The following is a 12,220-nucleotide window of genomic DNA, read 5'->3' on the forward strand; positions in this document are numbered from 1 at the left end:
TATACATATATATGTATATGAATATATATATATATATACATATTGTATATGCATATACATATATATGTATATGTATATATAATATGTATATACACATATTATATATACATATATATATTTTATATATTATATATATAATATATATATATATTCATATATATATATATATATATATATATGAATATATATATATATGAATATATTTTATATATTATATATATAATATATGTTCATATAGATATATATGAATATATATATATATATGAACATTTATATGAACAGCTGCTGAAAATGATTGAACGTTTCTTCAAACACACATTTGTCTGCTGCTTTAAATCGAGACTTCACCTGTTCCCATCCAGCCTCTTTCTGTTTGGTCTCGTATTGATCACCTTATCAATAAGTCAGTGACAACAGCAACAACAGTGGACGCTTTAATGGTTTTGGTCTGAAGCGTCTGATGTGTGTGTGTGTGTGTGTGTGTGTGATAATTATTATTTGTAGTAAATGAACATCTGATGTTTCTGTGTTTGTCTCACTTCGTTTTCCTTTTATCTCTTGTGGTTTTTCACGTCTTGTTTTGTGTCTGAGGTTCTTCAGCAGCTTCATTCATCTGATCATGGACTGACCACAAGACCATGGTCCCCTGGGCACAGACCTGTAAAAGTCCAGACCCCATGGCCTGCACTCGGGTTGTCTCGTTTTGTCTCTTTTTATTTTTATGCAGGTTCCATTTATTTTTACTTGTTGTCCTGTTTATTTTGGTTGGATTCAAACCTCTATCCGCCTGTTTTAGCCTCATTTGACCGACCTCTCAGCAGAAACTGTTTCTTCATCGTCTGTTGTTCTAGGGGCCCCCTGACACTTTGGGCCCCTGGGCCGGTTCCCCGTTGGCCCGTTAGCTGGTCCATACGTGTCAGATATGGGCTGTCACTGCCCTGGGAGAGGTGCCGACGCTGCCCCCCCTCATGGAGGTAATCAGGTTTGTCTAAACAGGCCGGCTCCTTAATGAAACGGGTGTAGTCAGCGTTTGCCTGAACACACCATCAATCTGCCTCCTCCAGGTCTGAGGCTGTGACCTGCAGGTCCATCAATATTCAGCTAAAAACAACAGCCCCCCCTCCAGAAACCCTCACTGTTCTCGTCTTCAGGATCCAGGGGCCTGAAAGGGAAGTTGGATAATTTATTGCCTTTAATTAAATGCTTGCTTCAGGAGGGATTAAATGTGTTTCTCCATGTGTGGGGCAAAAGGGGAAAGTATTCAGTGTCGCACAGGGGATCCAGAAACCCAGGGAGGGGAGGATCATGGTTACCTTCAGAGAGGAAGTGGAGGCGGTGAGGTGAGGGGGTCGGTTTACCCTGGCGAGAGACCTGGAGGACGGGAAGTCAAACCCGTTTATAGAAGCTCATCAGGAACCGGAGCAAACTGATGTGACGTCAGACGCACAAACTGTTTGAACCAGTGGACGTTTGGTGTCAGAGACAAACGGGCCTGTAGCAGGAACTTTGGCTTGGAAACACTTTGGACTCTGAACCAGTTCTGGGTCACAGTTGTTCATGATGAAACCAACACCGAGCTTTGTGTTTTGGTTAAACCAGAACCACACTGAGAACCAGGAGTCCTGGACAGACTGAAACACCCCTGAGGTAAAACTGTTTTACTAATAACAGACTGTATGAAAAATATGATTTTAAATCACCACTGCAGGGACAGGGTTCATTTCTCACAACCACTGGACTGTTTTAAGGTTTCACTGTGTTTCCTGTCCCATGGACCGAGCCGGCACACAGGCAGAACTAAATCAGAGTTTGGCAGCTGCTGAGTGTTTCATGCTGGCGAAGATATTTGGCCTAAACACAGAGTCACTGGTTTTAAATGTGGAATAATTAGAGTCTGATTATGACACGACACCAAAGTGGTCGCACAGATGTGACGCCGCCTGGGGACGTTTGCACGACTCCTTCATTTCCCTGCAGGTGCCAGGTCAGATTCATCGGTCCTGCTCACAGGAAGGACCGGGTGGGTTAATCAGGGTAACGAGGGCCTGCAGCTCCAGACTCAAATCAGTGAGCTCAGCTCATTAGTGAGGGGCGGGGCCTGAACAGACCACATGTAAATAAACACTGTAGTAATAAATAAACTGTCAGTAATAAATAATGAAGCTTTAGTTCTGCAACTGTGCAGTTCGTTCACAGTATTTTAGTCCAATGCAGTTTCAAAAGTAATACTGCAAATACTATTACATAATACTCTTGTACTGTTTGAGAATATACTCCAACATAGAAAACTAACATTTTCAAGATCAATATTTTTGATGATAATATGAATGAACACAGTCGCTGTGCTGAGCTAAACTCAACACAGTCGACGACAGAATAACATCAGTTACAGCAACAATAAATATCACACCATTAAATGGGGTAAACTGCACCTACCAGCAGGCACATGTCATTTATATGTGCTAGAATTAGGCGCCCTCTAGTGGTTGTCGTAATTACAACAGGAGCGAATCAGACGACAACTGATAACAGGCATTAAACAACCAGAGTGACTGATGTTCGTTTAATAGACTTTCCCTTCGTAAACCGTGTGGCAGCTCAGACCTGTACAGTGACCTCCTGACCACCCCCTAAACGCAGCTGACGCAGCGTGGAGACCTTTCTAGATCTTTCTGAAGCAGGACTGACGCGTTCGAGCTGAGGCAAAATCATGTCAGGGTTTCATTGCATTTGGGTCCCAACGGTCCAGTGAAGCAGATCTATAAATCCAAACAGTCCTCACTCTTGGAACAGGGAGCAGACGTCTCCAGACCTCATGATCAGCGCTCGGGGACTGGGAGGAGAGTTGAACCAGAGCGGATCAGGACTGTCTGACAGACTTCCAACAGTTTGGCCTGAGGTCCGCTGAGCTGACACAGGCCAAATAGTGTGTGCACCACTGGCTTCCCTGCTCCATTTCACATGAAAATACTGGAATTACTGGGACTCTGATCCACTGTTGGTCCTGGGCCCAGAGCGCCAACAACTGATCCTGCTCCGGTCCTCAAACAAAGGCATCGTGCACCAGGAATCTTTCAGCGGAGAGCGTCAGAAAATCATCTTCTTCAGCTGTTTGGTTGATGTTTGAGGACTTGTTGATCCTCAAAAGGTTCCCTCAGTAAATCCTGACCCTGCCTGTTGAAGCTCAACTGCTCCCTGCGTCTGTCTCCGTACGACCCACAGAAATAAAATGCTGGTCACCACCTGACACTGGTCTCTCCAAGACTGAAGGGAATATGTGGTCAGTATCACAACAGTCCAGCTCATGCAGTTTTGTCTGTTTTGTGCCAAAACCCAAGAAGTCTGAAGTCAGTCAACAGGAGAGAAATGTCTGACCGATGAAGGCTGAGTGCTCCTCGTCACTGAGGCCTGATCCTTTTATTTTTCTCACGTTTCTGTATTTTGTCGACAGGTTTGATCCCACAGGGTGTGGATGCTGTTCCAACAGGTGTGACATGCTGGTTCCTCACTGGATCATGTGACATAAGCTGTGATCTCAGGTTCATTGCTCATGCAGTTTGCTTCACCTGGAAGTGACAGGTTGCTCACGTTCCAGCTCACTGAGCTGGAAACTGGCCTGTTGTTCTTCAACCTGTTTGTTTGGATCTGCACATATGGTCATACAGCCACTGAATGATAAACTCATTATTAGAACAAGCTTCACCTTTGGCTCAGCTTTCAGTCCTTCACGTTCCTGTGGAACCAGACGAGAGACAGTACTGACGCACCCTGACGGCTTCTTGAAAAAATAAATCAGGAGGAAGAAGAACAAACGGGGCAGTTTCTCCGAGTCAATCTGCTTAATGCAGCGATTAGGTTGATGTTCCTAATGAGATGAAACCTCTTAGCAAAAGCTGTTTTACCTCTGAACACACGTCAGGTCCAACACAGCCGTCAACAAAGACTAATCAATAATCAAACCATATCTTGGGTCATGACGTCCATAGTGCTGGACTTTAAACATGCATAAGGAGAAGCATTTGGAAGGAAAGGACGTGCTGCAGAGTGAAGCTCCAGGTGGAACCATGCTCCACAGGACCACAAATGGTTTTGATGTCAAATTTCCTGGAGGCCCCATGAGAGCAGCGAAGGCCAATAAATGACAATCTCCATGTTTATTAGCACCTGAAGGAAAAGTGAAACAAGAAGCATCAGTTTCTGCTGAAACATCTGATCTACAGTTCTGCTTTTCCAGGTTTATTTGCATTAACAGAGAGACAGAAGAGATGGTCAGCAAGCAGGAGCACCTGGAGCATCTGGAACATCTGGAGCTCCTGGAACATCTGGAACACCTGGGGCACCTGGAGAACCTGGAACACCTGGAGCAGCTGGAGCATCAGGAGCACCTGGAACATCTGGAGCACCTTGAACACCTGGAGCAGCTGGAGCACAGTTTCTGTGCAGTCTGCAGCTTAAGTGCCGAGCACATCGTTTTCCTTAAAGGTCCTGGAGACTTGACCAGATTCTGATGGGTCCTGCTGTTCTACCTGAACACATGACTTTAGTTCGACGATATGCACAGACTGGTCCAGGTGTAGAGGAACAGAAATACAACTTCCTGGATTAGTGTGATGTAAAAATGGGTCCAGGCTCAACAGATAATAAAGTGGCTGCACATGTGATTTGATTTACTCTTGATCAGGATGAACCTCAGGATGTTTTTAACTTCATTTCTGACTCACTCATGAATATGTGAGACTCTAGAGAAAACATGAGGCATTTGAAGCCAAGTTTTTAGCTTTTCCAATGCCACAGAACATTTTGGTGTCCAGGCCCCCCAGTAGCTGCTCGCTGACTCGTAAACTGGGGTTTGATTTCAGTACAGATGATCAGTGCTGCTGCAGTTTGCACCCTGGAGACTCTGTGGCACTTCTAAGCAGACAGTGATGGATTGGTGAGATTAGAGAGCAGCGTATCTGACACTCCTCTCTGATCCGCCGGCCTGAAAGTGCTCAGACCTTTTCTAACCACAGTCCTGGATCACATTTCAAAGACAGACCATGTCTCCCGGGGGAAGATCTGCTTAGCCTGTGCCACCATAATGTGAAAACCAGGTAGAAAGGCCTTTCCTTCCTGACAGCTCTGCCACTGAGTCCTCCCTCCCTGAACTGGGACTCAGTGTTTTCTTTAGAGCAGCGGGTTTTCTCTTTGGATGCACAGGCCGTGAAATATGGAGCGTATCTCTGTTTGGCCGTGAGCCGGGCCCAGGGTCGATGCCGGCCCAACAGGGTGGTGATGGATCGCTCAGATTTCACCTCAGCCCACAGCTGGTGAGCTGGAAGCAGCACTGCATTCCTGCTAAAGGCAGTAAAATGGTGGGAAAGTTATTTTGGGAATCTTCATATATGTGGAACATGTTAGGACATAGTTCATCATCCCAAAGGAACCAAAGTTCAAACTGTCCAAAAAAGGCACTCCAGCGCTTTTATACACACATTATTAAGAATGACTGATGCTGATGTTGTAAAATGTTGATTTAGTTTGAGTGGGAAAATCAGGCCTTTCCTTTTCAGACACTTGGACTGAAGTGAAGTCCACCAGACACACTCACTTTGGGTCATTTCAACTGGAAAGTGTACACAAACCTGCACATCTCCACTGACCCGTGATGCTCAGCGTTTATGGACGGAGTCCTGAGCCCTCAGGATCATTCTGACTCTTCCCAGAGCCTGTGCCCGCCCAGTCCTCCTTTCTTACCCACGGACCTTCACATCACACTGAAGGTACCGGGCCAGGACGCTTCCATTGGAGACGTTCTTCAGGAGAGGAGGAGGATGAGGAGGAGGATGAAGAGTAGGAGGATGAGGAGGATGAGGGAGATAAGGAGGATGAGGAGGATGAAGAAGAGTAGGAGGATGAGGAGGATGAAGAAGATTAGGAGGATGAAGAAGAGTAGGAGGATGAGGAGGATGAAGAAGAGTAGGAGGATGAGGAGGATGAAGAAGAGTAGGAGGATGAGGAGGATGCTGCTCTGCATCATGTTAGTTGTGACGCCTGTAGTTGTGGAACTGACCGTTAGGCCACAGCTGAAGTCAAGTCTGTTGGTCCAGAACTACAGACCACACTGAGCTTCCTTTGAAGTGATCACACAGGAAACTTGTCTTCATAAGGAGACTGGTCCAACAGTATTGTACAGACTGTTTAATTCTGTCTCCTGTTAAAGGCCTTTTCCTCAGCATCATGGCAGCGATGTAAAACCAGCACATATTGTCCAAACTGGGTTTATCAAACTTATTGACTGATACCGGATGGACCTAAACATACAGACACAACCTACATGTAAATATACATGTACTCATTTATACCTAACAAACACTCCGACATCTTGTTTGTTTACATTTAAATACTTTTCTGATTTATTTAAAATCAACGGATTAAAAAAAGAAGAAGAAGAACCGGTCGTGAATTTCCGGGCACCTTCGCTGCTCTTGAACGCACCGTCGAAAGGCATTCTGGGACCCACAAGATGGCGGGACGTTTGAGGGCTCCGCCGAGAGGCCCGAACGGAACCGGGTCTAGAAGCTAAACCGCAGCCATAAAACCCGCAGGCTGCTCCCGTCAACACGTCCCCGGTGTAACCATGAACCGAGGCCCGGGCGGACGGACGGACTCCCCGCCCGAGCCTCCGACACCCCGAGCGAAACCGAACCGGCTCAGCAGGAGTCACAGGCAGAACCGGGCAGCGGCGGGGCTCGGTTCTCCGAAGAGCCAGAATTCCGGTCAGTGATTTTGATCCAGTTTATTATAGTGTCCGGTCAGTGGTTGCGTTTTTATTCGTTACGGTCTGTGGTTGTTGTGACATGGGGGCGATGGACCGAGCTCCGTTAGAAAACAGACTGATTTGTAACTTATGTGTCTGTAAATAAGAACATCTGGTTCTGGTCCCGTCAGCAAAGACCTCTTCATAATCCAGGGGGTTCACACCTTAATTCGGCCTTTTACAATCAAGGTGCAGCTGTGTCTGCGAAGGGTAAACATGAAACAGTCCTCGACCTGTCTGTGTCCATGTCCATGTCCATGTCCATGTCACTAAAACAGTCCACCCTGAGACCCGGGGCAGGAAAAGAGAAGCCCACATGTGTTAAACTGGGAAATCCCTGTCTCAGTTTTCAGCCTTCCAGAATTCAAGACCCCGACCAGAATCCCCAGGTCCAGACCAGCTGGAGGTTTCAATGAGGAGTCACCGCACGAGTCCGACTGTCAGCAGGATATCATCTGGGACGCCAGCTCCCCTTCACCCAGCAGACTCGGTAACTGCAGCCGCCCGTGGATGTGTCTGAGTTAATATAGAGACGATCAGCTGGTACTGACGTTTACTGGGTCAAAGGTCAGATGTTTGTCTAAACGTGAGGGTTGGGCTGTGTGTTTGTTTGTGCCCTGCAGGTAGAAGAGGGAAAAAACACTCGGCTGGAGTTGTGAACATCTCAGAGATCGTCAACAGGATCGCCCCGAAGGTCCGTGAGGTTAAATATCGACAGACACTTTCAGGTTTCACACCAAACCTGTAAATGAGTCTTTACTGTGGCGCTTTTGTGTGTGTGTGTGTGTGTGTGTGAGTGTGTGAGTGTGTGTGTGAGTGAGATACAGCTGTTTGCAGCTGTGGCCACGAAGCCATTTCAGGCACTTTAATGTTGTACAGTCAGAAAACTGAGCCTGTCACCTGTGTTCAGGTGTTGGTGTCTGAGTCCAGGTCACGTTTCGACCTTTTCTCAGGAAACAAATGGGGTCAAAAGAGTAAAGGTCATTTTAGGTTCTAAGGGCTGAGATCAGACTGTGCTGCGTCTTACAATCGGTTTTGTCGCTCTGAAGCACGGCAGGCCGGAGGCTGCAGAGCCGACTTTGCAGCAGTGGATCGGGGACAGCGCCTCCATCCCCTGCACTCCGGACCTTCAGGCTCCCAAACCCAAGAAGAAATCTCCGAGGTGGGCTCCCACACGACTGTAGTGCTGTTTCTAACTTGTCTCAAAGAGCATGATGTGTATCAGAGCAGGGCTGTGTTCTTTTGGATTTCTCTCCCCTTCATTAAATTACATTAACAGGAACTTTCACTGGTTCAGGTTGTTTTTCTAGCAAATATGTTTGTTTCTCTTTACTTTTCAGTGTAATTTCATCTTTTCCAAATTGATCTGTGGGTTAACTGTTTGTTTATATTTGGGTTGGACAAACCATCAGACAGGAAGTGCAGTTATCACCCATCCAGTCTGTTTATTAAGGTCTGACTGATACAACCAAACCAACTAAAGATGCTTCCCTGCGTTTTGTTTTGCCACAGACCGAACGGAGTCGACGACCTCCTGAAACTGGCCAAACAGTTCGACTTCAACATGTTCCGTCAGGATGAAGACGAGCCGGAGGACGTGCCGCCGCAGAGTCCGGAGCTCCTGTCCAAGGACGTCCTGGATTTTCGGGATGAGGATCACAACAGTGGTGAACCGGCTGTGAATGATGGGACAGATGTGCAGCTGCGTCTGCAGCAGCAGGTGGAGGACGATTTGAATTTTCTGTTTGACGGCCCGACTCAACACGTGAGCGGAAATTTAAGTCAGCTGTCGTGGGCTCAGCCTTCGCAAGTTAACGCGGATGTGAAACCGTCACCTGGTCCCACTGGTTCTGTTTCCACGCCGAACACCGAACGCACCTCAGCGAACGATGAGTTTGAGGACGACTGGGAAAACGACGACCTGTTAAATGACTCTTTAATGTTAGAGATGACACAAAACCCACAGAAGTTCACAGCTCTGCAGCACAGCTCCACGCAGAAACCAGCACCCCCAGTGAAATATGCAGCTCCAGTGAATGTTCCTGTCAGTGGAGGTGTTGGACTCGGACGGTCTGCCGCCTCTAACGTGGGGAAGGAAAATATCAGACAAAGAACAAGTTTCAAACTGGAGTCTAGTCCTAATGTCTCTGTGACAAGAGTCCAGACATGGGCAAACCCTAAAAGAGGAGACGCTCAGCCGAGCAGGGTTTCATCCACTAAAGTGCCGCTTACAGGCAAGGTGGGATCCGAGCATACTGGGAAGTCCGAGCCACAGAAATCCCAGTTTAACCAAAGAACTTCCTTTACCTGCTCTTCATCGGCTGCTTCTGTGCCAAACACATCGGCTACAAAACCTGAGAAACCTGAGCTCATCGCTTCCCATGACGCTGCCTACGACTTCCAGGACGAAGACCTGGACTCTTTCTTCTCGTTGGACCTGGTTTGGGACGACCCGGCTGATGACGACCTGCTGTGTGAGGTGTGTGAAGACCTGGAGAACCAGATTCAGAGTGTGGATAACATGCGCGTCAAACAGAGTCAGGTGTCAAATCAGAGGGCGGCTCTGCAGCCGTCCAGCAGAGTCTGGGACAACAGGAACCTCCAGCCTGCAGCAGGACGAGCTGGCACGGTGTCGTGGCCAATTCCACAAAAACAGACGTCCACGGCTGTTTCCTGCGCTTCGGGTAGACCTGCTGAGACCTCATCGGCTGGTTCTGCCCCTAATGTGAAGGATTCTTTCAGACAAACACCATGTACCGCCAGGGTCCAGTTGGCCGCTGCAGCACCGCAACCAACCAACAGAGGCCAGTTCACCTTCAAGAAGCCCAACATCCTGGCGTCTACTGCGGCCAGCAAAGGTACGAGCACACACATCACCCAGGAACTGGTTTTCATAAAACATGTAAATGTTGCTTGGCTTAAAAAGCCCCAGTTCTTGAACCTTCTCCACCTTCCTCTTCCTGCTGCACAGCTGTGGCTAAATGTTCGGCAGCAGAGATCGAGCTGAAGAAGCAGCAGGCCATGGAGAGAAGACGGCAGCGGCTGCAGGCCGCCCAGAACCTCCCAACTCCGACCTGACACTCCTGGACAGGCTCTGCTGTTCTGTTTGTTCTTGTAGCACATTTCTGACTCTGTTTTTAAAAGTCAAATCCCTGAATCGGCTCCGTACGAGCAGCTGACCGGAACTTCCTGTAAAACATGTTACTGTCAATTAAACTGTACGTTTAGTGTAATTTGATGTTTCTGTGGTTCTGTTTTATCACAAGTCGTGTTTATTCACTTTGTTTTTAAAATGAGCTTTAATTATTTGGCCTTTTTGTAGCAGCAGAGAAATGATGGTGAACTGTTTCCATAGTTTCTTATATTTGGGCCGTTTAGGACGTTCCAGAAAATAATTCCCCTTAAAACCACAAATGTTTTAAAACCACAAGGTCAGTAGGTCGATGCAGTGAGGCTAGCAGTTATCTGCTAAGCTAAGCTAAGTGCATCCTGAGGTTGACATCCCTGCAAAGATCCCCCTGATCCTTTAGAGGCTCAGGCCTTTAAAGGATCAGGGGGATTATGAGCAAGATAAAAATGTGATTTGTCTGAAGGTCGAGGACATTAATGAGTTGGACTTAAACAGTCCAGCGGTTTGGATTCAACATCTGGAGATGTTGGAAGGCTTCAGTTCTTATGCTAAGCTAAGCTAAGCTAAGCTAAACAGATGCTGGTCAGCTAATAAAAGGATTTTCCAAAATGACGAACTGTTGCTTTAAATTCTCCCAGTTCTGTGTTGCATTCGAGTGTAGTTTCTTTTTGCATTGACCGTGAACACGAGCAGCGACTCGGCCAGTTCTGGTTTTTTTTGCTCTTCTGACCCGACTGTCTAACACCTGACATTTTATTTCTCCTGTAAAGCTGCAGGTGTTTCACCAATAAAATGAGTGTGATCTTTAAATTATTGCTGTTGGTCGGTTTGTGATACATCTGGGATTAAACACACATGGACCCTGGAGCCTGGACCCATCATGGCCCTTCCCTGTGATAAACGTACAGTAATAAGTATTTTGGTCTAATTTCAAAAATAGTCGTGGTCTTTGGACAAATAATTTCAGATTCAACCTGCACTTTCAAAAGTGAAAAATGTTTAATGGAATTTGTCCAGAGCAGAAATTAAAAAAGGCACAGAAATAATCAAATTAGTACAAAAACACATTTTAGTGCAGTGGAGTGAAAAATAAAGTAGAAGTACTTGTCAAGCAGCAGGATGTGTCTGTCAATGTCAAATATTTAGTGATGTTATTAAATTGTGAGTATTTTAAGTGGTGAGATGTGGAGCTGGTCTTGGAGAGACTGTTCCAGTTTAATGTCTCAACTGGTCATTTGCTGGTTTAGTTCTGAATGACTCTTAATCTGAAAAGTTCCTGCAGCTGCTCACGGTGAACGCACAGTGTTTCCTTCTGAAATGAAAACAAGTGAGAGGAAAATGTAAATACTGAAGTAAAGTACAAGTTCTCCTCTGAGACCTGCCTCATTAACGTAGTGAAGGGCTTTGTGTGATCCTGGAAGGATTTTTCCCCTGGTGGGGTCTCCCCAGGAAAACTAGTCCCAGGTGAAGGTTCAAATGACCCCAATCCAGGGATGGGAATTTGGATCGTCTCTAAAACTGGCTTTAGGGACATGGAACAGTACCCCCCTGGCAGGGAAGGGTCTGGTCGTACTAATGGTGCTGCTGTGTTGGGGTTTACCCCAAAGAGGAACTCACTTCCATGGAGGAAACTGAACCTGAGTAGTGTTTTGTTTCTGGACTCCTGTGCTACTCATGGACTGGACACTGTTCTCAAACATAAGGTGATTGTGGTTTTGGGTCCTGTTCACATTGAGGGTGACAGGTGGATTGGTGCCGGGTCAGCAGGTGAAGAAGAGGGACCTAAGTCCAGAGGGAAAGACTGAAGAAGCCACTGAGACAAGACAAACATTCCCATCAGCCTCAGCTGGTTCAGGCATCTGACCTGACATTTTCAGGCACATCCAAGTGGTCTGAGGCCCTGGGATAGACCCTGAAGAGATTATACACCTCATCTGGCCTGGAAACCCCTCAGGGAGCTGGGAAACGTTGCTGAGGTGAGGGACATCTGGACTGGACCTGCTGCCGCCATGACCCAACTCTAAGCGGCTGAAATGGATGGACAGAGTACAAGTACCTCAGAACAGGACTGAAGTACAGATCTGGAGTGAAAGTATTTAATTTCCTCCCAGAATGAAAGAAGAAAATGGTGCCGTGCAGGAAAGTGATCATGAACCTTTCATTGGGTTTGATCTGGGCTGAAACATAAATAAGAGAAGAGATTATAACTCGGATCAGCTGTTCCCGGTCTCTTCATTACCAGTGAGGCAGCTGTCTGAGGGAGCTCGTATGGTCCCGGCAGGTAAACCGAG

The 12,220-nt window shown here is 46.8% G+C and overlaps 1 protein-coding gene across 1 annotated transcript; it reads left to right on the forward strand.

Annotated features, from left to right (window-relative positions):
- The first annotated feature begins 6,497 nt into the window (after positions 1-6,497).
- etaa1a (ETAA1 activator of ATR kinase a) lies at positions 6,498-10,032 on the forward strand. Its single transcript, XM_026323985.1, has 6 exons — positions 6,498-6,758; positions 7,146-7,289; positions 7,423-7,493; positions 7,849-7,961; positions 8,312-9,657; positions 9,771-10,032. The coding sequence occupies exons 1-6, from the start codon at positions 6,620-6,622 to the stop codon at positions 9,875-9,877; spliced, it is 1,920 nt and encodes a 639-aa protein (XP_026179770.1). The 5' UTR covers positions 6,498-6,619; the 3' UTR covers positions 9,878-10,032.
- Positions 10,033-12,220: the final 2,188 nt, after the last annotated feature.

Source organism: Mastacembelus armatus, unplaced genomic scaffold (assembly GCF_900324485.2).
Source record: "Mastacembelus armatus unplaced genomic scaffold, fMasArm1.2, whole genome shotgun sequence".
In the NCBI taxonomy this organism is placed as follows: domain Eukaryota; kingdom Metazoa; phylum Chordata; class Actinopteri; order Synbranchiformes; family Mastacembelidae; genus Mastacembelus; species Mastacembelus armatus.

Coding starts and splice junctions, on each gene's coding strand:
- etaa1a (XM_026323985.1), top strand. CDS start 6,620: ATGAACCGAGGCCCGGGCGGACGGACGGACTCCCCGCCCGAGCCTCCG. Junction 7,494..7,848: donor TCAACAGGATCGCCCCGAAG/GTCCGTGAGGTT, acceptor GTCGCTCTGAAG/CACGGCAGGCCGGAGGCTGC. Junction 9,658..9,770: donor GTCTACTGCGGCCAGCAAAG/GTACGAGCACAC, acceptor CCTGCTGCACAG/CTGTGGCTAAATGTTCGGCA.